This window comes from Fusarium falciforme, chromosome 6 (assembly GCF_026873545.1).
Source record: "Fusarium falciforme chromosome 6, complete sequence".
NCBI lineage: Eukaryota > Fungi > Ascomycota > Sordariomycetes > Hypocreales > Nectriaceae > Fusarium > Fusarium falciforme.
Window position 1 is genome coordinate 691,170 of NC_070549.1, and position 25,854 is coordinate 717,023.

A 25,854-nucleotide genomic window follows, 5' to 3' on the forward strand; every position below is an offset into this window, starting at 1 on the left:
ATTGAAACGATTGCGCCATCTCGGTTTCTAAACGAATGGATCTTTTTGGAGTTTAACTGTGTTTTATTGCGGTTCTTGCGTTGGGCGTTTCATTATGCTTAGACGCGAAACGGATACAAACTCTCCTACTCACACCAGGCATGGGGGGCCCAAAGGCATAATCACTCTACTCACACACGCTTGATTGCGTGTGCACGTCTTCTACGCGGCTCCCCTTGGTCCTGGTACAAAATCCAGAATGACACCTCCTGTTTTTGCTTTCCCTTTGTTTTTGATGGAGAAAAAAGATCTTCCTGCATGGTCTTGGGGGCGATGGACAATACAAACTCGCCGAGAAACGAAGTTATGATCTTGATGATTAGAAACAACAATACTTGAAAGGATCGTTGAGCGATCCTCCCTGGCGCTAGCTCCGTCAGGGTCCGAGGTAATGAGAAATTCGGCCACCTCAATTTGGTGTTTTTCCTCTCTGATGCGTGATATGTGATGTCTATTATGAGGTTCATCTATGGGACTGCTCAAGTAGACTCCCACTTGACCTCAAAATTCTCAAACTTGGCTTCCAACTCTTCCGTAACGTCCTTGTTAGGCCGTGCCACAGCAGCACCGACCTCAACCTCCCATCCATCCTCGCCAAAGGGCCAGCAGAGCTGCCTCAAAGGCACCTTCTCACCAGCATCATCAATCCGAGAGATCCACCAACACAGCCCAAGCACACTCTTCTCCCTCTCAATAACAATAGTAGCGCTCTTGTCGCCGTTCTTGACAGCAGCCTCGTCCTTTTCAGGCACAGGCGCAAGACTCCAATCGCTGAAATTATCGCAGCCGACGGTGGCGAAGCGCGGGTGGTTGTTGAAGTACTCGATACCCGTCTTGATCCACTTTTTCTGGGAGGAACCCGGCTTTGTGAGGGTGAGTAGGAGACCGGCCTGGTCGTACTGGTGGGTGTAGGTCAAGGTGAAGGTGAGGGTTGCCGAGATGAGGCTTTGAAGGGGACCGGAGGAGTGAGTGCGCGAGGGGGCTGAGGTTGTTAGCATTGAATGTGCTGGAGTGGTGATGTTGGGCTTGGTGGTGAGGGGCATTGAGGGGCTACTCACCAGTAAAGACATCATGAGAAGGAGGCTGCTTCCAGATATCACCGCCAGGCTTGGCAGAAACAGTAAAAGGGGATTCCATCTCGTAGGTGTTTGCTTATAGGCGTATCTCGTTGAAAGTCAAAAGGTCTACGGAAGAGGTACAGATGTGAATGAAGGTGTTGCTCGAAGGATTGGAGCTGGCGTCGCGGGGCAGGGTCTGACGTAATTATAGCACTGAGTCTCAGACTGCCATCTTTTCTCCGCACTACGTGACTCGGCCCACGAATGTTGAGATTGATTGGTAACGACACGGGCATTTGAAGGAATACGATGCATTGAAGGGTCTATTTGAGCGGACATGAGAGCGAGTGAGGATGCGGGTGCCGGGCCGAAATGCCGCTGTTACATGAGTGAGGGGGGGGCGGCGTACAGTACAGAATTTTTATACAAATAATTATGTGACATTTGAGAGGATTTAGACCTGCATGTCTGCGCCTTTGGCTTTGGTGTCTTCGCCGGCATGCATGTGGAGGATTGAGCAGAGTGCTGAATGGGGAAATAATGTGAACTTCCAGAACAGGAAATTAAACCAATTCTTGGATGACTACAATATTTACTGAAATAACCACGGAAGGGACGAAAATGAATCCTGTTTGCCGCTGCTTCACTGACCATGGCCTACAGTCTTTCGTCTGATGGCCGCCAGACGGCCAGCAAACAGCCAACCACAATGTCGGGGAGGTCGCTGAGACAGAGAGGTTATGATCATATGGCGGGGTACTTTTAGGTGGAAATCGGAATCGATGGTCGAGTGGGTCGCCCCCCCCGGCCTGACTCACGAGGCGATGATGGTTCGAACACCAGAAGATGATGTTTTTTCGCGTGACGTGCAGATGCGCTGCGAGCGAAGTCGTTTTGATCGAGGCGTTTCTGTATTTTGATTACTGAGGGGTTTCAAATTGCGGAGAAAATAACAACAGAGAGAAGAGCTTTTGTTCTGTTGATTTTGCAGAGGTTGGTGACGAGCAGAAGATGTGCCGCAGTTTAACCGCCGCTCGCAGTCCCCAGCCGGAGATCGATCTTGAATCTTTCAACCTTTAGGTTTCTTCACATCTTCAACATGTCGTCCTTTCTTACGCCGCCAAAATCCGGGCCTAATGGCCTACGGCCAACCGTGAAGCCTCGCTTTGCGAAGCCGAACCCTGTGCGAGCTATGCGGGAGCGAGAGGAACGTCGAGCTGCTGCCGCCACCACCTCCTCACAATCTCTTCGAATCAACGCCGTCAACCGCAACGCCTCGCTCGCAGCTCCCTCCCGGCCGCAATGCCCCAACAAGTCATGTCCGAACCCGAATGTCGTCGACGGCACATGTCAGACATGTGGTCGCATCGCTGACGACAGCAACATCGTTTCCGAGATTACCTTTGGAGAGTCCTCCTCCGGCGCCGCGGTTGTCCATGGCTCTTACATTGGAGCCGATCAGGCTGGTGTCCGAAGTATGGGACCTGCGTTTCGGAGGGTTGGTGGATCAGAAGACAGGGAAAAGAGCATTCGAGAGGCCAAGAGTTTGATGCAGGGATACGCACAGCAGCTCAACGTCGGAGAAAGCTTGATCACGGCTGGAACGCAGGTCTTCAAGCTCGCCTCGAGCGCCAACTTTGTACAGGGTCGCACCCTCGCCAGTGTCGCCGCCGTCTGCCTATACGCCGCTTGCAGAGCACAGCCGCCATGTAAGGTCATGCTTATTGATCTGGCCGATCTGGTGCAGCTCAACGTCTTCAAGCTCGGTCGCATCTTCAAGAAGCTCAACGAGGTGGTCCCAATCGGCAACGACGGTCTTATCCCTGTGTACCCCGAGGATCTCATCTGGCGGTTCGCGACAAAGATGGAGTTTCACCAGGAGACAGCCAAGGTTGCCGAGGATGCCGTTCGCTTGGTGAAGCGTATGAGTCGGGATTGGATGGTCATGGGTCGCCGACCCTCTGGTATTTGTGGTGCTTGTCTTCTCATGGCTGCGCGAATGCACAACTTTCGACGGACTGTGCGAGAAGTCGTCTACATCGTCAAGGTCACCAATCACACCATTCAGAGCCGCCTACAAGAGTTCAAGGTCACCGAGTCGAGTCGAATGTCGGTCGAGGACTTCTTGAAGCAGGATTTTCTGGAGAGCTCACACGACCCACCTTCATTCTACAGAAACACCGAGGAGTACAAGAAGACTTTGGAGGGCAAGAGCAAGAAGCGCAAGCGACCATCGGCGGACTTGGAGGGTGATGAGGGTGAAGACGCGTTGGCTGACAAGATCGATCCCCGCCTGATTGAAGGCGGTGCCGACTTATCCAAGGCTCCTGTCGTAGAGTATCGTCGCGACGACGACGGATTCATCATTCCACCCATTCCATCAAAGATTGCGAAGGACCCATCGCTGGTTAACAGACTCAATGGAAACAACGCGACAGACGACCAGAGCGAAGAAGCCAACGTGGAGAATCTCGATAACTTGGTTGAAGAATTCGGTGACGCGCTGGAAGAGGAGCTGGACGGGGAATCTCGAGCGAACGGAAAGCAAAAAGGAAAGCCTCAACTACCCATTAACGAGGAGTGGGAGCAGGATGAACAGGAACTGGAGGGCGTCATCGAAGAGATCTTTAACGATCCTCTGACCTACGAGCACGCCATGGCCTACTCGAATGCCGAGCAGCGAGCGCAGATTCACACCGTCTGGGCATTACAACAGCGACCCCAGAAGGAAGTGTCCATGTCGGCGGACGTGACAGAAGACGAGTTTGCCGACGATCCCGAGGTCATCAATTGTCTGTTGTCGCCAGAAGAAGCCCAGATCAAGGAGATGATCTGGGTGAACCAGAATAAGGAGTGGCTACGAAAGCACCAAGAGAAGGTGTTCCGAAAGAAGGTTGAAGCGGAGCGACCAAAGCAGACACGAAAGCGACGAAAGCGAGCCAGAATGGGCGAGGGACAGACAAGCCCAGCCAGTTCAGCAGCCGAGGCGGCCGTCAACGTCGCCAAGGATCGCGCGTGGTCCAAGAGGATCAACTACGACGCCATCCGCAACATTTTCGACATGCCCAACGTCGGAGGGCCCGGATCAGAAGCCACAAGCCAAAAGACGAGCGTCGCCGGCAGCACCATGGGCGGCGACGACGCCAGCGAAGCAGGCAACGAGAGTGTGGTTGGCGATGATACGGAGGTTCCTCAGGAGGAAGAGGAAGAGGAAGAAGAGGAGCAGTACGATGAGACTCAAAATTACGGCGATGGAGAAGAGTTTGGAGGTGGAGAGTTTGAGGGTGGCTACGATGAGGATGATCCAGATATGGATGCCGAGTATGGACTCGACGACGAGTATGCTTGAGCTGGAGATGTGGTGCGATACCCAGATTAGAGAGATAGAGGCAAACCACACGCCCAACATGGTTAATTCAAAAAGATTTCAACATTTGAGATGGGGTTCTTGTTTATGACTGATGTTGGTGACGGCTTCACCACAAGCGGACCGGCGGCATTGGGAGATTGAACATACCTTTAATATTGAACAAATATCACCTAACTTAGGACCGAGACCTATCTAAGTTTAGATATAAGAATGACTTAGTCTTATATAACCATAGGAATATCTACTAAATCCTTAGAATAGGTCGGTCGGCTGGTTCAGCGTGGTCGGGCTCACGAGAGAAAAGGCTGCTCGCCCCCAACCCAAGTACATACGACCACATCTGCTAGAAAACTCGGGATCCCGTCCGATCTCCCATCGATAACCTGGCAAGAGTTGGATTAGTAGCTAGGTCGGTGACGACTAGCGAATCCCCAATGTTGTATGTTGTTTCTTTTTGCTTGTTCTATTTTATTGATGCTCTCATCATCCATCACTCGATGGATGTGTGAGATGAAGGTAGGCTACTTGGTAGCATCACACTAAGCGCGTAGAAGTTGCTTCACTTGTCCCGAAAATTATCCCCGATCACACTCATCCAGTTCCTTCTCGTGAATCTCAAAAACACCGATCCTTACCATATCCCCTGAGGCGGTTGGTGAGACAATGAGGCCTCGGGATGCGTGTAGGAGTAAAAGGAAAATCTCACTGCCGGATGCCCCTTTTTTTCGTATTATGTCTCTCATAGCTTGACCATCTTCTTCTGTGTCGGGGAGTAGATCAATGCCAGGGCTCAGGTCGTCGTGGTTCCGTCCCCCGGGTTGAATTATTAGTGGCAGGGCTGGAACGTTGACGCATTCGCAAAGGCAGCGCTTCTTGGCTTCAATCACTATGTGAGCATCGCTGACGCTCCCGAAGGGCAACTTTGGAGGCAACTTTGGATGAACAAGATCGACAGAGTAGCTGTGAATCACAGCCTCGTCTGGCTGCCTTGTGACAAATTTGTCTTCTGGGCTCGTATGGTTCCGGATGGAGCCGTCAATAGCTGCCCATAACCATGATGGGGCTCTATACACGTTTGCGCGACTTGACTTGGACGGATCAAGAATTTTCCACCGGAGCTGATCTAATAATGAGAGGCGGTTTGCCAGATTCACAAATAGACCTGCAATGTACGCTGGCTTCTCCTTGCGCCCCTCTGACATCTCCCAAATGTGAGATATCAAGGCTGAGATTGCGACAAGCTTGTCGCTGGGAACGCTTATGTGCCGGGTCGTGTAGTTCATCAAGAGATATTTCCACTGTTCCGACGTCGGAAGATTCACCAAGTCCCCAATGGGTTGAATGTACTGGACCAAGGGCCTGTGGTTCCCAGATACCCTCTCTGCCGCGGAAATGATATCACCTCCGCAACCGCACGTGGAGGTTGTGCAGGTCCAGTAGAGTTGCTTTTGGGAGTAGATTAGTATGCGCCGAGAGAGTAAGGACTCTTGCATGGTCCACCCGCGTGTCGTCGTGGGGTCCGGTGACCCGTCGGCCTCCTCCAACAAGTAAATGTAGCCTTCATCGGTGCCGTTTTTGTTCCTTAGGGGAAGCCGAAAAGGCCCGGCAGAGAATAGGTGGCTCTCTCGACGGAATAGAAATCCTTGTTCAGCGGTCGAGGCGGCAGCGGCGCAGATTGTGACTGTGGCACTCCCATAGTAGGTTTCCATGCGAGATATCTCGGCTGCCTTGTCTTGGTCGCTGTCCTGTTGAATGCAAAGTGCGTCAACCCATAGATATCGCAGCCCGACTTCCTGAGTGACAAGAATCGCATCCTGAATAGTTTTCGGAAGCTCTGAAGGGGACAATCCACCGTAAAGATGTTGGCTTTGGGACCTGGTCAAGGTCAACGATTGCTGACCTCACCAGCAGTAGGAAAGCGCCGCAAAGCCCGATGAGCAAAGAATTGTCTGTTCACTGCTCGATAGGGAGTCAAATTTGATGAGCTTGACACGACCTCCACCTCCAACTTGGACATCCAGCAGTCGAGACGGGATATCGGCTGGGTTGATCCGCTCACTTTGTGCCTTGCCTGAAGGCCGCATGCAGGTGTAACATTGTGCAGAAGCGCATAGATTCAAAGTAGTACACTATTTTTAACAATCATTAGCGGAAGGCAAGGTGCTGTAAATTAATGTCCTGTAGTTTGGAGCCCCTGGGTAAGGTTGAAACTTCACTTGCTAATCATCCCATCTGGGCGGCAAAGGATGAGAATCGGCCTACTTGACATATTTGCCATGGAATTGTATGAATAGAACCGTGAAAAACCTTTCAAGCCTGTTCCTTCTCTTCGAGCCTGGCAGCCTTGGAGTTGACAACCTCGACGGCAGCGTTGTCTCCCTCGAGGACCAATGCCATCTCCTCCAACGTAGGTCCCTGAGTCTCGGGGAAGAAGAGGTAAACCACCACAGTCTCAATCACCAGCCAGACGCAGTATACGAGAAAGAACTTCCATGCTAGATCCGCCATTCCAATCGGGTTCACCAATAGGTTAAATGCGGAGGCAATACGCGTCGACATTTGCATGACGGCAATGCCCTTGGATCGCTGGATGAAGGGAAAGATCTCGCCGATGTAGAGATACTGGAAGGGCTGCATAAGATTGTAGCCGGCGCTGTACAGGAAGATCAACACAATGACGGCTTTGGCGGCTGCCTTGTTCTCGTTGTCTTCGGCGTAGACGGCTGATCCGGCAGTGTAGCAGGCAAATAAGATAGTCATGCTAATGTATCCCGCCATGAGCTGTCTGCGGCGCAGCAGGTAGCTGGCAGCTATACTGGAACAGACCGCGGTTACAAGATTCCAGCAACTTAGACCGAGGTTGATTTGATTCTGCGTCCTTCGGGAGGTGATGCCAACCAGCGCGAGGATCTTGGCCAGGTAGTAGCTGATGAGACCATTGCCACTCCACTGGGTGAAGAAACCGACGCAGACGGCGACAAAAACTCGATGACGGTTCGCTTTGCCAGTAAGAAGCTCCTTCCAGGGTTGTTTTGCTGCTTCCTTTTCTTTGCGGAGCGTCTCTCGGATCTGATAGAACTCGGCGGCTACAAAGGCGGAAGTCTCGTCGCCCTCGGCGTGGTACTTGACCAAGATCTGAAGTGCCTCCTCATGACGATCGTGAGCTACGAGCCAGCGAGGAGACTCGGGGATGAACCTGCTGCGTGTTAGATCTGAATGCATGGGGCATGCAGTGAGGACTGACCAGATGAAGATGATGGTAAGCAAAGAAGGAAGAATTTGGAAGAGGGTTGGAAGACGCCAGCTCCAGTTGTTGGTCCAGTCATACGTTCCAAGAGTGACACCCGCAGCGAGGATGGCTCCAGCAAACCAAGTCCCTTGGAAGAAGCCGACAATAGTGGATCGTTCCTTGGGGTAAGCGAGCTCAACAACAAGTTGGGCAGCACCGGCGAGAGAAACTGGAGAGCCTAGACCCATGACGATACGTGAGGCGATGAGCATTCCGACTGGTAATGTTAATATGGGAGTGAGAGTTGGGATTAGGGGGTTGAACATACCGTTGTGAGCACAAGTTTGAAGCACCACACCGATAGCCACTATTATAGAGCCCAAAATGACGCAAAACTTGCGTCCAAAGTGATCATTGAGGTACGGCATAATGGGAACACCGGCCGCTGTCCCGATCGCCAGGGAAGCAGAGATGACGCCGAGAGTCGCACCGGTAGGATTTCCATAATGCTTGTTCCACAAATCGACAGCTTGGAGTGCGTTGAGGACGCTTCCATCGTACCCAGTAGTCATTTCGACGCCGAGGGCAGCGGGAACGAGCATCAGATAGAGCTTGAAGAGGTTGGGCTTCTTGTACCATGGTGTTTTGTCCTCTTCGAGGAGACGGCGGACCTCGGAGGCAGCGGCGACTTGGCCTGCGTTGTTGTGCTTAGCAGACATTTTGGGCAGTTCTTGGCTTTGGAATCTGGAAAGGAATTTCTGGGATCGAAGCGGGTGAAGAGCCTTGATGAGATTCAAGTCAGGACGGTGGACTTTCCCTAGATATATATACCCTTGAGCCTCTCACGACAAGACTGCGGGGCCCCATAGTCTCACTTCTGGCTTGGATGGAACAAGGATGGCGAGCAGACTGGGCTCGGCCGGCCCCTCCCCCGCATTGTCGTCTCATGACGCTTAGCTTGATGCCCGTATAAGTCGAAGAATCTGGGGAATGGAGTTGGCCATTTCCTCAAGTGATTGGTCTGCTCAGCACTAACATGGGTCCTGAATGCAACCGAACTATTGCAACTATGTCAGGGGTTTTCCGCCGTATATCCCGACGCTCACTCGCAGGAGCTTCCCTTCCTGGCCATTCAGAGTGCTGCCTTATCCCCGAACCATATTTCCATCTGGCCAAGTAGATACCTTGAAAGTGGATTTCATTGGCGCAGGCGAGCAGAAGGTTCCAGTTTGTTGGTTCATGGCCAGCATGTTTCCGTCTACTTGACGAAGCTTGTTGTCCCAGACTCCGGTTAAATGCACCAAGAAGCAAAAACCCCTTCGGACTTCTCTCCGTCTTGATATAGCCGCGGAGGAGGCTATATCGATGGCGTGACGCGTGCGGGTAATTGTATTACCACAAAAGCTCATTCTGTTGGGGACCTTGACGGAAGATGGAAGACAACTACGATGCCCTCCACTGCTCGGAGGGATGCACTACCTAAGATGCCCCCGCCTTGGAATCGGCTGAAAAATGCACTGGCCCGCTTTATTAAGTCTCAGAATCAGAAATCAAAGATTCTAACGCATCCACCGCTTGCAAGATGTCATTGGCACTCGAGTATTGCTTCGTCCAACATCCCAGAATGATATCTCCCCCGTACAACCCTTCCGTATCGGGGAAGATACCCTTTTTGAAGAAGCCGTTAACACGAGCTCCGTACTCTTCCACTTCTTCTCGCGAGGTGAAGAACCCACAGGGAGGTTCTCTGTAGGGCCAGTGCCCAGAGACTATGGTGTACAGGACTGACCCGAGAGCAAAGATGTCAGTGGCCACTGTAGTCGTCCAGCCCGAGTTGGGGTCAAAGAAGCCATCATCCGGGAGGTTTTCACCCGGGATTCCGATTTCTTTGCAAGCTGATCCACCAAAATCGCAGAGCATGAGATCAAAGTCTGTAGAGCCTGTAGTGTGGACGAGAAAGTTGTCAGGGCGGAGATCGCTGTGGATGACACCCCGACTATGGATGTAGGCAATTGCCTCGGTGGCTTGCCTGCATAACTTTTTCCGTACAGATAGGGATATGTCCCGGCTTGGATCATCTAGGAAACTCTGAAGGCTGCCGGGACTGGCCTCGACAAACAGCAAGCCCGTGGGAAACTCGTCGTGCCACCCGAGATATCTGCACTTCTATTAGTAACCATCTTGTCTTATAGAGGGCCTCTTTGTACTTTGTGATTCTGGGATGATCGCCAAGTCTGGCTAAAATCTCCTTTTCATTAGAGAACCCACTTGCCACACTCGGCCTCAGCCGAATTACTAGATCCTCTTGCCTGCAAACCGGAGCCTTCAAGACGACTCCAGGCTTGACTTTGAAAAATATGGCTGTCGAGCCCAGGAAGCCATCATCTATCGGAATTGGGTCAAGAGTTGACCCAGAGGGTATATCAGAGGTTTGTGACATAGTCTGCCGATGTGAGGAGGCTCTATGTTACTAGTAAGCATGAATGTTTGTTTGATACGAAGCGGGGAAACGCTGGATATTTGCATACGTGAAGAAATCGAGGAGAGTCAGCTCAGCCTGATTTCTCGGACTATGGTTGATGCGAGTGTCTTACAACGGGTGGCTCAAACATGCATGTTACACACACAAGTGGCTGTGATAATGCGTTGGGCATTTGTTTGCGTAAACAAGCATGATTCCTCTTACACACCCCTCTGATAATATACTGCGACTGAGAGCGAGTGCAATGTCAGATCCCGCCGATAACCACTAGAGTTATTGCGCTTTACATGGTGTGCCCATGGCAAGATTACAGAGCACCCCTTGAACCCGCGAGTTTCCGATTGCGAGTGTAGGGCTATGAGAACGAGGTAAGCGCGGATTGACATAGATATTGCGAAGAAAAAGAGAGTGCTAGGATTCATGGTCTCATCCTAACCCATTTTGCCTCAGCCTCTGCAAGAAAGATGAGGCGCGAGCTGACGACACAGACAAGGGAGATGGGTCATACTCCCCGCTTGATATCCTTGGCGATGGTGTTGCGTAGCCAATCATACCTTTGCTTCGCTCTCATACGCGTATTCGGGAGCTGGTCCGAGTATACGGAAATCTTAAACACGGCTGATCCTTGCTAGCGCCGTCGATACGTGTAATTGCGTGCATTCAGCATCCATTATAGCTGACGACCTCCTTGCGATCTGGGACTCCTGTCTTTACTTTCATGGCTTTAATCTTTCTTCTTCGTCTTCTCTTGAACATACAGCTGTGCATCTCAACATGAAATCAACTTCAGATCTGCCCCCGGGGGCACAACCAGCAAGAGGCATTCACCTTCAGTCCAACCTCAAGCCGACGACGACGACCAAACTGGTCTGTTTATTTGTTGCCGTCCTTTTCTTCTCAGCGACGAGGATCTGCCATACACCGGATCCCTCTCCTCGACCACACGATACCCAACGAGAACCCACGATCGAGGTCCCGCCGCCGCCGAAACCCGAAGCAATAACCGTCAGGAGATTACCTCTGCCACCCGTCGCTCCTAGTTCCGATGTTGGATCGTGCAACTCTACGATTAACCCTATAGGAACAGGGTGTATCGCAAAAACAAGCGGATTGCAATCAGGAAACTATCTGCCGGACGATGTCCACGTTGTCGCCGTTGCGGACTTTGCGGGCGCACCGGCCGCCCCAGACCCCGCGAGCATTTATGAAGGCCGACAGTTGATCATCATCAAGACGAATAACGAAACATTCGAGAACGGAGATGCGTGGAAATGCATCACTTGCGGCGTGTCAGAAGAAAACTCGCGCGGTCGCGGCAAGATCATGGATTACCCGCAAGCCTTTATCGATGGAAAAAGGGTCCTGACTGGTACCGACATTGTCGAATGTCCCGACGGACTCACCAGTGAAGCCCGTGGCCCTGAAAACGTGCGCGTTATTCCTCTTCGATGGGATAATACACTGGATGGCTCTGGGCCTGGGGGCAGTATGCGAGAGCTCCGCCTTCACCCCGACAATGTGCACATCGGCTTTAGCTCTCTATTTGCTACGGAAAATGGCGTTTCACAGTTTTCATTCTTTGGAAGGATCAGCTACAACCCGTCGCCTACCACTGGCGAGCCCCTCGCACCACGCTACGATGTTATCGACGTCAATATCTTGAACCATGAACAGCGTTCGCGGGCTATTACGACGGACCCAGAAGACCCGAATCAGCTCATCATCAACCCTCAATCGCTGACTGTAGGCGAACTTAGAGGATTTAGTGGCTCGGGGAACGAGGTCACATGGATCGGGTACCCGGCTGAATCGTGTAACATCGATGTTTTCGCTGCCGACCTCGCTGATGGGACCGTTCGTCGGTTGACAAGCCATCCTGACTATGTTGATCCAGTGGACATCTCGCCCGACGACAAATGGTCCGTTGTTATGGATACACGTGCATCAGAGCGACAAATGTTCCTCTCAGGCCTTAGAGGAGTTCCACCTATCATCGATCTACTCGTTATAGCCGCGGTTGCTTCTGTGCGGAACAACGGCCAACGACGCTTCTTCAAGCCGTGGCTCATTGACCAATACGGAGATCGAGGATCTTACATCGGGCAGCAACTCAATGCCGCTGGCAGTGGTGTTCCTGGAAGCGGAGATATCAACGATCCTGAATGGAATGGCAGGGCGGATCCTAAGTGGTCGAGAGACGGTACTCGCATTGTTTACACCGAGGCTTTAACGGAATCTCCAGCTTGTGGGGGAAAGAACCCCTTGCCCTGTTATGGGTCGACTGAAGATGGTGGGCGGAACGAGCGCATCATGGTTGCGCAGCTCACAGATCGAGAGCCCTTCGACCTGCCCCTCGTGGATCCCAGACCAGACGTTATCCCATGGGGAACGCCATTCCCCCCTGGGTCATCATTCCCCGATCGAAAAGGGGTACCGCCAGGAAACTACAGGCTGAGGGGGAAAGCATCAGGATGGGCCGATGTGTCCCTCGAAGGGGACAAAGAACGCGGCTTGATCTCATCGGTTTCGGTAACATACCACAACTTTTCCGACGACGGCCTGAATGTCCTGGTTGGCTCGGAAAGCGTCTCCAGAGATAGCCCAACACCGTTCATGGAACAGCTCCATTGGTTTTCCAACCTGAAGCAGACGGGGCCCAATAACGGGACCAAGATTACGAGTCCGGATGGATTCCACCTCTCTATTGATGTTCAGTACAACTTCTTTCATGCGACGGGGAACTTGACAACTACAATAAACGGCAAGGAGTATCGTCAGCCAGCCAATGAGACGTAGGGAATTTGGTTGGAACTTTTGGAATAAGGAGAAAGGGGGAGTGCTGAGACACCAGCCTCGTATTACAATAATTATCTTGGCCAAAATGGCGTTGAGAATGAACGAATGTTTCATAGATGATGAATTTTACTTGAGGATATTGGTAATTTCCTTTGTTATCCCGCATTTGACAATTAGTCAAGCATGTACTCGATGATCCCTTGATGACCCAGGGCCAACCTCATCAGAGTTCCCAGCTAACAAGCAAAGGCGTCACACTTTACAGCCCGAGGAAATGGTTCGAGCTCATATCTTGAGCCTTTTTCATGGCATTGGATTGAAGAGGCAGCCAGGCCCCGTTTTCAGTGTTTTACCCACCATGGCAAGCATGGGAGTTGGGCTGTCGTGGTAGAGTGAAGGATCAGGCGTTGTCTAATGAGCCATAGATACCACTGTACTCTGAGACGAAACTCAAACGCATAAAACTTATTTTCGTGTCTAAAGCTGAGATTTGGCTGAGTTGCCAGAGGAACCTAATTTTGGGACTGTAGACCCCTGTATTCCATCACCCACCAAGATTTTGACTTAAATCCCCAGCAGATCTGCGGGATATCTCCTGATAGGGTTGCTAAAGGATAGTAGTATCTAACAGAGATATAGGGAGGCCGGATAGGAAGCCGCCGGCCAACAAAGTGCTTAGTGCGGATAATATTTCCATAAAAGCCTGCCGAGCTTTTTCGGGAGATCGAAGATCCTCCTATCAAGCCCCTCAGGGTTGAATAGAGCCGATTTAGCAGGAATCGAATGCTGGAATATCGGTTTAAATGCCCGAGCTAGCATATATGATGTCGGCCCTTTGGGTTTATCCACGGTCCCCGAATAGCGAGAATATCGTGATCGTCGATCCTGGGGTCGCAGAGGAGCGTGGCCATCACCATGTCTCTCCATGTTCTAAATTTATACTGTGGTGTTGTGAATGGATTTTGCGTGATAATTTACTCTTATTAACTAGTTTGTTTTCGTAGCTGTCTTTTTCCATCTATTTCTTCTTTTATCTCTTCTGAATGCCCTCATCCATGGTAATTCCACAACTAATGCATTGCGCACCTCAACTCTCTTAGCCAGGTCATACCCCGTCGGTTTTACAACCACAAGGACTGGATACAGCTGACACATGTATAAGTCAACTATGACAGTGTATAGACCGTAGCGGGAAGGGAAATTTTAGAATGATGTTATGCCTATGACCTCTGCCGCGAGTTTGTCCATGGTCTTCTCCGCCGGAGAGGCCAAATTCCAGGCCCAAGACAGCAGGGTCCAATATGCCATCTTAAATCTCAGCCTGTGATGCTATGTACTGGAACATAGGGATGCGCTGGAATAGGGGGGGTTAGTGGAACGCAACGCACTATCCCAAACTCTGGTCTGCGATAGATACAACGCACTGTTCTAAACATTATACCAGCATCCAATATACCAACCAACTTCGTCATTCAACTCATCAAGACGCGAAAGGCTGATGGATTTTGTGTCCACCACTTCAGATACGCTAAAGGGAAGCCCAACCATGTTCCCTTCCTCAACCTCCAAAATAAGAACCGCTTCGGTGTCTTGCCTCCTGAGACCAGACGGACCTTACTTAGCTATATTATACGCCCCCTCAAAGATAGCCCTCCGATCCCTGAGTCAAGTACCACAGACACCACAAGTGGCATGCTATAGATGCTATAAAAGGTCAAAAGGGGGAGGGTATAATATATAAAACTTTTGAGTGGCTTGGTAGCCCAATATAGATATAGTCACTCTTGAGAGCGAGAAGCCTTCTATTAGTTAGAGCCTATTGCTTGTAGACGTAGAAGCATTATATTATTAGCCAGGTCCTGGCAACGGCTCAAACTGGTCACGTCGTTGTTATTCTTAGATGATGAGCCGGTGGTCTGACAAGACGGGGATCAGGCAGGGTTCTCCTCATGTAACATGAGACAAGGGAGAGAGAGCATGTCGCCGAGGTTACAGTTACTGGCCGTGGTCAAGTTTCACCGGCCCCACCCTCTGTCAGGGAGTTTTTTTGCCGCTAACGAGAGACACACGACCCATACGCTGGCGTGTGTTCATAGGCAGCATTTCCATTTCCCATCGCATTTCGTGGCGTGCCTCTGGCTGTTTTAACGAGTACAGCTCGCCCAACATGTTATCGGTCTTGACGCATTGCCCATGCTTGCTGGCAGGCGTTGACATGGTCGTCCTTCCTGTGTGCCACAACAGCCAACTCAACTGCCAGTTCCAGACTAGCGCATGGATAACTTCATAAAACAGAAGACCAGGGTGTTGTGACCAACCTGCAGAAGAGTTGTCACATTAACAAAAGGACAAGAGACCTGAGGATGTGCTTCGCCCAGGTTCGGCTGGCTCCTTAATCTGTGATAAATTCCTCTCCTTTTCATCTTACATCAACACCCAAATTCTCTCGACGCTCTAGCGGCTAGCCAGCCATCCTATTGATTCACGTCCACCCAAGGAACTAGTCACCATGGCGAGCGCAAAAGAGGCAGAGCAAATTGTGCGGCGCCTGACCGGTAAGTATGGATTCCTAAACGGACAGATGATGGACGACATCGAGAAGTTCAATGCCGAATATCGCCGGGACATTGATAGAAACTGGGTGGCCATGGAAACTGCGGTATCGCATTCCGTCAAGATGTAAGGTATCCAAGCCAGACTTTTGACTACCCGCACTCAGACTATTTGTCAGATTGGCAAAGCAGATATATGGCAGCGGTGCTCGATTCGTCTTTGAACTTCTTCAAAATGCCGAGGACAACGTCTTCAAGAAGGCTACCGCAGGCAACGTACTGCCTTTCATCTCTTTCAAAATACACCCGAACCGCATCATTGTCGATTGCAACGAAGATGGCTTCACTGAACCGGACCTAGAAGCCATTTGCGCTGTTGGGAAAAGCACCAAGTCAGCTTCCCACGGATACATTGGTGCAAAAGGTATTGGTTTCAAGTCTGTATTCATCGCTGCCTCTCGAGTTCATATCCAGTCCGGAAATTTCTCGTTCGAATTCCGGCACAACAAAACGGACCCAGGTATAGGCATGATCAGACCTATCTGGGTTGATCCTGTCGAAGCCATACCCAATCCTCTGACTCGCATGACACTGTACCTCCACGACCAAGGAGATCAAGGCGAAATTCAACATCTGAAGAGAATCATCTCCATGCAATTCGACGAACTCCAGGCAACATGCTTGCTCTTCCTCCGAAAACTTCAGCAAATCACCTTGGAATTCTGCCATGAAAATGGCGAGCTCAAGAGATCAAAAACATTCCGCAAGCATGTGATTGACGAATACCGGGTGTCTTTGGAGACCACTTCCAATACTGATGGAAAGGAAACCACCCAAAGCCAGATCTACCACATTACGAAGCAGACGGCGACTGGTTTGGCGCAAAGCGACAATCGTGAGATTCCTGATACCGACAGGGCTCAAGGAACTTCCTCCACAGCCGAAGTTGTTTTGGCTTTTCCTGTCACAAGCAACTTCAAACCTCTTGTGACTCAAACGAACCAAGATCTTTTTGCATTTTTACCACTCAGAAAATCCAATTACAAGGTTGGTTGGATTACCTACTCATATGCCACAAACTCCATAACGTAAACATTTGCTTACCATCTTTGTCTAGTTTCTCATTCACTCAGATTTCGACACAAATGCCAGCCGACAGGATATTGTCACCACTTCGCGGAGAAATCTCGATCTTCGTCCTTGGATTGCAGTTACCTTCTTCAAAGCGGTTTTACAGTTCAGCGAGCATCCTACCCTCTGCTATGACTGGCCAGTGTTTCTTCCATCTCCAGACAACAGTTTTGATGCATTTTGGTCTGGTCTGGATCACGTTATCCGGGACATGATGAAGGAAAGTCATACCTTGAGGTCGCGTAATCGAAAGGATTTACGCCTAATCAGCGACGTTTTCATCCTCGCTAGCAATCAAATGGACGGGGACGGACGACCTTTTTTTGACGATCCGGCCGAGGATTTATATCTTTCACCAAACTATTCTCAAGCGGCGGTGAAGATTCTCCAAGACTATGGTCTTCAGCCTGTATCTGTGGCTACTCTGATCGATTTGCTGAAGAATGATCTCCGCAGTGCCAACTCAAGAATGCATGGAAAACACATGACTGATGCGTGGCACTCGGCTGTGGCGCGGATGCTGTCTCTATGGTGTAAGAACTCACAGTTGACGAAACAAATCCTAGAATGGCTTCCTTTGCTTCCTCTGAGAGATGGAGAATGGACATCAACTAGATCAGAGCCAGTTTATTTCTCAAAGACAAGGGACATCAACATCCCTGAGTTCTTGGATCTCAGGATAATCAGTCCTTCCGCCTCTGGTAACCCTGATCGACACACCTTATTTGAGCACCTGGGAGTCTTGGAGGCTACGATTGACCAAGTGCGAGCCTCGATTTTCAGAATTTTCAGCTCACATCTCATGCACCGATCAGTCGGGATTTTCAAGACATATCTTCGTTTTCTTTACCTGACACATCAGCCTGACACACAAGCACCACAAGGATCCGCGATATTGGCTCTCACCGATCGCGTTCGGTACAAAAACCCACGCCAGATCGACATTTACCTTCCCGGTACGAATCGTGCCTGCAGCCCCATGAGCCTCTTGGCTGCTCAAGGCACTGCCCCAGGCCTGTCTGTGTACTTCTTACATTCAACCATCATGGACTATGCACCAGCAAGGCCGACTTCATCTCACCCAAGCTGGGAGAGGTGGCTTTGTGATTTCGTTGGCATACGCGAGCGACTAAGGCTTCTGTCGCGCACTGGCGACGATTTGTCGCATCCTTTTCTTTACGTCTTGGAGCACCGCCCAGATAAATTCTTGGCGTTGTTTGAGCATCTCTGGCCATACGAGAAGTCAAGTTTGCTGAGTAGCCGGACTCTTCGGTTCAGGATCCAGGATCTTCCCGCCAAGCAGCTTTGCGGAGTGAACTTCTCACTCAAACTGAGAGAAACTTGGCTTCCCTTTCAACACTTGCGAGACTCGGTCGTGCGCTACATGGAACACCCTGAGCAATTCCCTTTTCTCAAACTCGGGGAGTCAGACATGACTCAACGCTTTGGAACCAGGTGGGATTTCCTGAGCGAGTATTTCTCGGTCGGGAAAGATGATAACGTGGATTTCTTCCTCGATATACTGAGTTGTATTGAGCGGTCGTGTCCTGAGCCCTCTTCCGTTCGGCAGTCCCAAATGGTGTTTGACCTGTATGCCGCCATCTATGCCAAACTTGCAGTGGCCTATGACGAACCGGGAGCGCGACGCAAAATCAGGCGAGTACCCAGGAGTGTGCCCAGATTTGCTACTGATTGCTGATTTACAAGTAAATAGGGAACATTTTGACAAAAAAGGCATCCTTGACCCAGACGAGAAGGCGCCTATGTGGACGTCATCATCTTCTTGTCTATGGGTCGCACCCCCTGATATGAAGACGGCACATTCTCTCAGAACTCTCTACTCAAGAAGGTTGGGTGACGAGCAGATGGGAATCATGGAGAACCTGTTCCAAAGAACGCTTGGAATACGAGACGCTTCGTTGAAAGATCTGGTGACCGAGCTAGAGGCGCTCCGGGAAGAGGGTTGTGAGGACATCGTCCGCATGCGGGCGTTATACAATTACTTGAACGAGTCTGTAGTGTTCGCAGCTGATGCGAGGTACGTTCTACGTTTTTTTTCAGTTTCATCTTGTTAGAATCGGAAGGCTGACACTAAAAACAGAGCTGCATTTGAGGCATCTCCTCTCATATATCACGTTACGCGGCACGGCGAGTCAGGTTGGTACAAGACCTCTGATTGCTTGTGGTCCAGCGAGACAGCAATTCGCGGCAAAGTCGTCCTGGATGAGTGCTGGGAGGCTTACAAGAGTTTTTTTGTGAACAAACTAGGGGTGAAATTGCTCACCCTGCAAATGGTCTACGATGAGCTGCGACAATCGCCTCAGAGTAGCACCGACGAGATTAAAGTGGCCATCTTGTCGTTGAACGGCCTCCTCCAAACAGAACGGACGCATCTGGATCCAGAACCGATCAGAAAGGCCAAGATATTTCCCGTCAGGTACCCAGACGGGACCGTTGTGTTGAGGTCTGTGGGTGTAGACTTCGCGATTGGAGACCGGGACAAGTTGAAAGCAAGGTTTCAGGACAAGATTAGTCTCTTGGACTTTGGCCTGGAGGATGTTCGTCGTCTCAAGCCACTTTTTGAATGGGCGAGCCTTCAAGATCGGTACTTGTCCTACTCGGTCAAAGAACGCACTTCAGTCTCGACAAGTTTGGGGCGTCCGATTTCATCACACAATCGTGATCTGAAACGCAAAGCTTATTATATTGCCCGGTAAGTACTGAAAGGGATAAGCATCATCTGAGCAATGCTGATTACGCCCCACCAACTAGAGTCGCAGCTACCTTTCACAGCCCTCGATTTGAAGACAACCCAGGCCAAGTCTATGAGCAGCTGCGCACAATGACAGTCCTGGAGGTTGACGGGATTTCCTCTGTATTGGAGATGTTCCAGAACAAGCAGCTATTCCGAGTCGAAGTGGCAACTGCCAACGAGCATATCGACGATAAGACCTCAGAGAGACTCATGATTTATGTTCCCAGGGAACGCAGAGCGCAGGAACTCTGCTTTTGCTCAGTTCTGCCCAGAAAATTTGCCGGATGGTTAATGCGACGCTCGACAACTGATGGCGAAGGACCTGTCGAAGTTGAAGTTGACGCAGTCAACGCTCTCACTTCAATCTTTGCCTGTGATCGGTCCGTCCTTGACGACATTCTCGATGACCAAGGTATTATTCAAGTGTCATTGGAGAACAAGGATCAAGGTGACGATGACGAAGATGGAGAGCAGGAGGTGGAGGTGGAGGAGGACCAACAGCGGCAATCCGACATTCCTTTTGAAACCGACAACGCCTCTTCAGAGCAACAAATGACTCCCACTCATTCCTCGGCAAATAACAGCTCGTCACCATATGTCGGGTCATCTCATACCGACCCCACAGGAGGCATCACAGAAACAGTAGTTGAGACCATTTCTCGGCACAGCCAAATGTCACATCAACCTCACCTGGGAGGTGGAGATGACCCCTCGCGACCGCCTCTGTTCCACCATTCATCAATGTCACTGAATACCTCGAGCTATCAGGCTCCTCAATACCTGCCACCTACACTGGTCACGCAGCCTGGGGGTCGATCCGAAGACACGCAATATCGTGGGATCCTGGACAGGGTTGTTGAGAAAGCCAGAAGAACAACATTTGGGGCAATTAGTATGACTGGCCTGCGGGATACTCTGTCCGGCGGTGTGAGACATGCAGATGCATATGAAAGCTTTGACGGACTGGATGTCGTAGGTAGGTTTCGGTCCACTAACCAACTAGAGCGTGACAAGAAGATTGGGGCCGCGGGCGAGTTATTTGTGAGTAATATTTTACGCACAACACGACTTCTCGAGACTGACTGAGGTTTTCGCCTAGGTCTTCGAGCTCCTATCCAAACTCGAGATGCCAGGCTGGGATTGGGGAAACTGGCAAAGTACGATCAGAACATACGTAACGATTCATCCAGACTACACAACCATGGGGGCATGGAACAGAAGAGAGACGGCAGATTTGGTCTATGTCGATAGTGCAGGACACTTCACAGACATGCTCATTGGCTGCGGCTATCTCGATCATGATGACTGGCATGGGGCGCGACCCAAGTATTACATAGAAGTCAAAACCACGACTGGACCGCGTGGTACCCCCTTCTATATGAGCGGCAAGCAATACCGACTGGTAAGTACATTAGAGAAGGATACTGTTCGCTTCGGCTAACTTGATGAGATGCAACGCATTCACTCTACCGAAGATCGTTCAGAAGTTTACATGATTTTCCGTGTGTTTTGGCTGAACGACGACGGGATCGGCCTGAGTGTTTATTTCGACCCAGAGAAACTGAGGCAAGAAGGGCAGCTTGTGTTTACGGGACAGACGTGGTCTGTTACTCCAGTGGCTGGCACGGAGGTAGATGGTTAACGAAGAAAGATAACATCACATGTAGAATGCTGAACTTGAAAAATTTCTCGACTTGGTCAAGGTGAATAAGGGCTTTAAGTACATAATACTGATACGGAGCGGTCGGATCCCGCAGTCATGTTGCGAGCCCATGGTAGGATCATGCTGAACCAACACTCTCATCACAGAATGGATGGATATCCACATGAGGAGATTCCCAAGCCCCTAATCGACTTGAACTAAACGACAAGCCAATATCGTGTTGACGATGTGTTCTTTATTATAGCTGAAGCCCAGCCCTTGATGGGTTAACTGAGCCAGAAGATCGACAAGCCAATATCAGACCAAGATACTTGGCATGGATCAGGTCAGACGAGACGACACATCAACTGACGCACAAGGCAAGGATATCACGTACCAACAAGGCGCCGCTAATAAAGTGCCGAGCCGAAGCTGAGCCGGGGGAGGATGAGGGTCATAAATGCGATCACCTGGGATGATTAAGATCTTGAGTGTCGTCTCAGAATACCAAGTGAACATGTTCTTATGAGTGAATGACTTGGCAAGATTAGAACAACTGCAATATCCATCAAAGCACATGAATATGTGGACAAAGGAAATGGCTGTAAGAAGCTAGTCCTTTCAGCTTCTCTTTGGTGACAATCATGCCCCACACTTCACTTGCCCTTTGAGTTTGCCGCCGACTCGGAGACACATGCGGATTGATCCATTGTGCTCGGTGTGAACTCAGTTACACAAATCCTTCGCCTGTTTGATGCCTTATTATTACCTGAACATTGCGTTGGTTCTGAGCTGTCTAGAAACACTATATAGAGTGTTGTTGTCACCCTCTTCCCCGTTCGCATCTACTCCAGTCTGTACCATTCAACTTGTATCCTCTGATCAATTTTCAACATGTGCGAATATAGTTGCTGTACCAAGTCTGAGAGCCGAGGAGGACAAGGCTCCCCAGAACAGCCGATGAATCTAAACGGCCCCGACGACCATATCCACTTAGATGAGTCCAGCAGCGGGGAAGAGAAACAGGATCACGGCGAGGAGGGGAGCAAACAGAGCAACCAAGTCGACGGCACCGAGTTCGAACAAGACGACACCTCACAGTGTGATGAACTTCTAGGGAACGACGAATGCGCAGCCCAAACAGAATTTCCTGCTTCCGAGGACTCCATCGAGGATGCTTTCATTCAAGAGCTTGGAACATGTCTTGACCGAAGTGGTTTTAAATGGGTCTACATGAGCACGCGCATGATCACAAACACCCTCGTGGTCGGGTTCCTTCAATACCCTGACAAGAACAAGGCGGAGGACCTCAAAAGAGAGCTTCGTATGGCTATGAAGGGTAGAGAGCTACCCATCAAATTTGTCGATGTAACCTCCTCCTGGAAGTGCGACTAACTTGACGCTTGGAAGAGCACCTTAGCAATCGTTGCTGCGGACAAGTTCTTTCGCCCATGGCGATAACGCTTAGTGGGCAGGTGATGGCTTCTTTTGGAGGCGATACCGTGTTCACACAATGTGTATTGTTTTTCTAACATAGTCTCCTGATTTCTGGATAGCTGTATAGATTGAATACTATTGCTTCTGCTAAGTAGACAGAGTTAACTGGAATGTAACTACACATATGGCTTGATAATTACGCATCTATCGTTCACTACATCAAAGAATACACTTAGAAACACATGACAGCATCTAAACCCAATGCTGTAAAACACCGTACAAACCTCTTTTACCCCTCAAGGTAGAACTTATAGAGATTACTCAACGGGACTTTTCTTGATGCCAGGTCGTGATGTGGTTCTCGGGCTTGGCTTGTTCAAATTGAAGAAGGTTAGCTACCCCACTCTTAAGAACGCGGGGTTACAGGAAGAAAGGGCGAGGAAAAGCCGGGGAAAGAACGGAGAGAAAGCGGTAAAGAGAGGTCAATAGCTAATGGCTCCCCTTTCATTGGCACTTGGCCTCATTGGATTGAGCCGAAATAGCCCCTATTCCAGTTGCATTGCATCTCTCTCAGCTACTTTGGTGGCCAAACAAGCAACTCTTTAGAGAAAGCATCTCGTTGACTGTAAAGTATAACACATATATTGCAGGTTGCCTACTTGGGCAATACTGAATTCAGGAATTAGAAAGCGTATTTCCCCCAACATTTGAGCAACTTGACCGAAACTTATGAACAATCTTTGTTACCAACCGCAACACACATCTCATCTTTAAAGCTTGAGAGGTCCTTGTTTAACCCCCCCACTTGTACTTGATCAAGTGTACCAGTGATTACCAGGGTGGTCGGGTACGCCCTGACTTTGTCTTTGTGCTACCCTAAGCGGTAACTGCTACGCCTTCGAGATAAGTTCCGACAACAATGTTCCGCTGACTCATTGAGAAATGCTGAGTTCTGTTCCGATAAGCGGGGTGAGTCTCCAAGTGGTCTCCTGAATGCATCGTCACCTGCAAGGTTCTAACCACCAGGGCTGAGTGGATTACCGCCTTCACTTGTTATAAGAAAAATGCCAGCCAATGCTACCTGAAGAATATCTGTGCGTTATGTAGTTACATTGACACCAAAAGCCTGGTTTTTTTGGTTCTTAGTTCGAGAACCTTCAACTCACCTATCGATCCTCTTCGAACTTTGACTGCACTTTCCGGCTTCCTCATCCGTGCCATAAACCATGGTATTTCCGCCACACACAGGACACTTCTCTGCCGTAAATCATTGTTTTGACTTAGTCAAGATGTTTCTACTCCTACGTCATGCGCCCTCGACTCGTGTTGCAATGGGATCCTATTCAACCAATGGTTTGTCAGACTCCTCGTAGTAAGTCAAATCGCCACATGTCACTCTTATTCACGGAGAGGTCTTCCAAGTAGAGTTTAGAGCACAAGACTTTTTTGAGGTTTTTGTTTAGAAATATACTTGCTGATTTATAGACTTTGGAACCCGTCAACAGAGCTCACTAATCCACATCCGGCACCGGCAGACCATCAATCACCTTCATACCTGTGACCCCTTGCTTTTGGATTGCTTCGAGAGCCTTCTCGTTGCGGATCCGGTTAGATTCATCCTCCGTCACCAGAACAAAGTCATACTGCATAAGACGGGTCGAAGGTGAAACACCATACTTTTCCGCGTAACCTTGGATGTCGGAGACGGACTTCAAACGCACTAGAAGAGATTCTTTGACTCCAAATACAGCATCCGACCTCTCGTACGGCGAGTCACGAATGTATAAGGCGCTGCAACAAAGTTTAGCGTTGTGAAAAATGAGAGACAAGGGCATGGAACTTGCGTTATAAGAGGATCATAGCCAGGCTTGCTGAACATAAAGTGGAAATGACTGGGGCGGTACTGATGGCGGTTCAGCTTGGCCAGGAGGCGCCCAACGGGTCCATCATCGGGAATTGGATAGGGGACTGGTGTGATGGCTGAGAAGTAAAACAAGCCGTCTTCATCGCTCTGCACTATAGCGCGACCATCCGGCCCTGTCCGATCTGCATGCTGGACATCATAGAACCCCTTTGAATCCGTCTCCCAGACATCAACCAGCACACCGGGGATTGGCCTCCCCTGCGTGTCCTTGACAGAACAGACGACGAGCATTGGCTCACCGTCGGGGTCCTGAGAAATTAGTGTCCCATTCTCAATTTTTGGTGCTTCATGGGTGTGAAAAGGGCCTAAAACGGTTCCCTCAGTCGAAGCTGGAGGTTTTGGGTGGTCAATGGAATCGACCAAGAGAGACAGGCCGAGAACGTCAGAAAGAAGGATGAATTCCTGGCGCACATCGGTGCATATCTGCCCAACCTGGGTCAGGAACTGGATAGCCGCTTGCCATTCATTTGTGCTGAGGCGTGTCTCGCGAGCAAAGTCGTGCAAGTGCGTGACGAGCCTTTCCATCAGGAAACGAAAGCGTGCGTCGTTACATGTTGAATTGACGGCATTGACATTTTCGGTAATGTTATCAATTGTCAAGTCTAAAAGGGGACGTGTTGTACGGTCCATTTTGGATAATGAGAAAGGGAAGTAGGCTGACGGTATGGTTGTAGATAGTTGGATGGGCAAGGATACACTGTTCTTCTTCCATTTAAATACCCTCGGATTGGCCAACCACGAAGTAGTTAATTCGGATGTTATAAGAAGGGATGGGCGGGGTTCGGGATGACAAATTGCTCAGTAATGACACAAAGGCAAATCCGGCTTCGTTGCTCGGTATTTAAGGGGATAGAACGGACGCAAACCCCGGACGCTATCCACGCTCTAGCTCCGCTTTGTCATCGGAGTCCCCAGAGTTGACTTTGAACTTAAACCCTTGAAGGTAAAGTGATATAAGTTTCTTCAAGACTTAGCTTTAAGCACTTTTCCGTTCTTTTTTATTACTTGCGACTTACTAAGTACTTGTTAGTAGCTATATCTTGCTTAATTTTAAGTTATACAAAGATAAACTCAGAAGGTATACAAGTGACTCAAGTTTCCTAACCCCGAAAGGCAATGCTTATAAAAGGATCATTATAAACAAGTTAATTAATTAAAGCTATTACTTAAGGCGGCCTGTTTTTCTGCAGAGTATGTTGCAATATCATGTCGAGGGGGGATACAATTGCTAACCTAAACACACCATCAGGATAAAGAACCATTTTGCGCCAGTGCCTAAGATATTTTGCACTTTTGACATTACGATACTACATCGGCTAGACAAAAGCCAGCCCTTTCGGTATGCCTCTGGTGGCGATTGCATACATGATACCCCACACCACCACCTCCACGCCCATTAACTTGCCGCCAGCTCATAGATACCTGCAGGTTGTTACAGC

General features: G+C 49.9%; 7 protein-coding genes and 1 pseudogene across 8 annotated transcripts, besides 1 other annotated feature; 4 read left to right on the top strand and 4 right to left on the bottom strand.

Moving 5' to 3' along the window:
• Positions 1-518: 518 nt before the first annotated feature.
• Positions 519-1,176, bottom strand: NCS54_00775500 (Hypothetical protein; the record flags this gene model as incomplete). Its single annotated transcript, XM_053153166.1, has 2 exons — positions 519-1,021; positions 1,098-1,176. The coding sequence occupies 2 exons, from the start codon at positions 1,174-1,176 to the stop codon at positions 519-521; spliced, it is 582 nt and encodes a 193-aa protein (XP_053009141.1).
• Positions 1,177-2,196: 1,020 nt separating this feature from the next.
• On the top strand, positions 2,197-4,446 carry NCS54_00775600 (Hypothetical protein; the record flags this gene model as incomplete). The annotated part of the gene is made up of 1 exon (XM_053153167.1): positions 2,197-4,446. One exon carries the CDS (start codon positions 2,197-2,199, stop codon positions 4,444-4,446), a length of 2,250 nt encoding a protein of 749 aa, XP_053009142.1.
• Positions 4,447-6,777: 2,331 nt separating this feature from the next.
• On the bottom strand, positions 6,778-8,415 carry NCS54_00775700 (MFS domain-containing protein; the record flags this gene model as incomplete). The annotated part of the gene is made up of 3 exons (XM_053153168.1): positions 6,778-7,663; positions 7,712-7,973; positions 8,025-8,415. The coding sequence occupies 3 exons, from the start codon at positions 8,413-8,415 to the stop codon at positions 6,778-6,780; spliced, it is 1,539 nt and encodes a 512-aa protein (XP_053009143.1).
• An 811-nt stretch (positions 8,416-9,226) lies between these two features.
• On the bottom strand, positions 9,227-10,157 carry NCS54_00775800 (annotated as a pseudogene). Its single transcript has 2 exons — positions 9,904-10,157; positions 9,227-9,854 (listed from the first exon to the last, which is right to left on the bottom strand).
• Positions 9,227-10,157: a sequence feature.
• Positions 10,158-10,952: 795 nt separating this feature from the next.
• Positions 10,953-12,974, top strand: NCS54_00775900 (Hypothetical protein; the record flags this gene model as incomplete). The annotated part of the gene is made up of 1 exon (XM_053153169.1): positions 10,953-12,974. One exon carries the CDS (start codon positions 10,953-10,955, stop codon positions 12,972-12,974), a length of 2,022 nt encoding a protein of 673 aa, XP_053009144.1.
• A 2,509-nt stretch (positions 12,975-15,483) lies between these two features.
• Positions 15,484-21,054, top strand: NCS54_00776000 (Hypothetical protein; the record flags this gene model as incomplete). Its single annotated transcript, XM_053153170.1, has 9 exons — positions 15,484-15,653; positions 15,706-16,573; positions 16,644-18,313; positions 18,372-18,695; positions 18,759-19,370; positions 19,430-20,388; positions 20,416-20,453; positions 20,512-20,814; positions 20,863-21,054. The coding sequence occupies 9 exons, from the start codon at positions 15,484-15,486 to the stop codon at positions 21,052-21,054; spliced, it is 5,136 nt and encodes a 1,711-aa protein (XP_053009145.1).
• Positions 21,055-21,948: 894 nt separating this feature from the next.
• On the top strand, positions 21,949-22,449 carry NCS54_00776100 (Hypothetical protein; the record flags this gene model as incomplete). The annotated part of the gene is made up of 1 exon (XM_053153171.1): positions 21,949-22,449. One exon carries the CDS (start codon positions 21,949-21,951, stop codon positions 22,447-22,449), a length of 501 nt encoding a protein of 166 aa, XP_053009146.1.
• Positions 22,450-24,002: 1,553 nt separating this feature from the next.
• NCS54_00776200 (Hypothetical protein) lies at positions 24,003-25,045 on the bottom strand (the record flags this gene model as incomplete). Its single annotated transcript, XM_053153172.1, has 2 exons — positions 24,003-24,282; positions 24,336-25,045. The coding sequence occupies 2 exons, from the start codon at positions 25,043-25,045 to the stop codon at positions 24,003-24,005; spliced, it is 990 nt and encodes a 329-aa protein (XP_053009147.1).
• Positions 25,046-25,854: the final 809 nt, after the last annotated feature.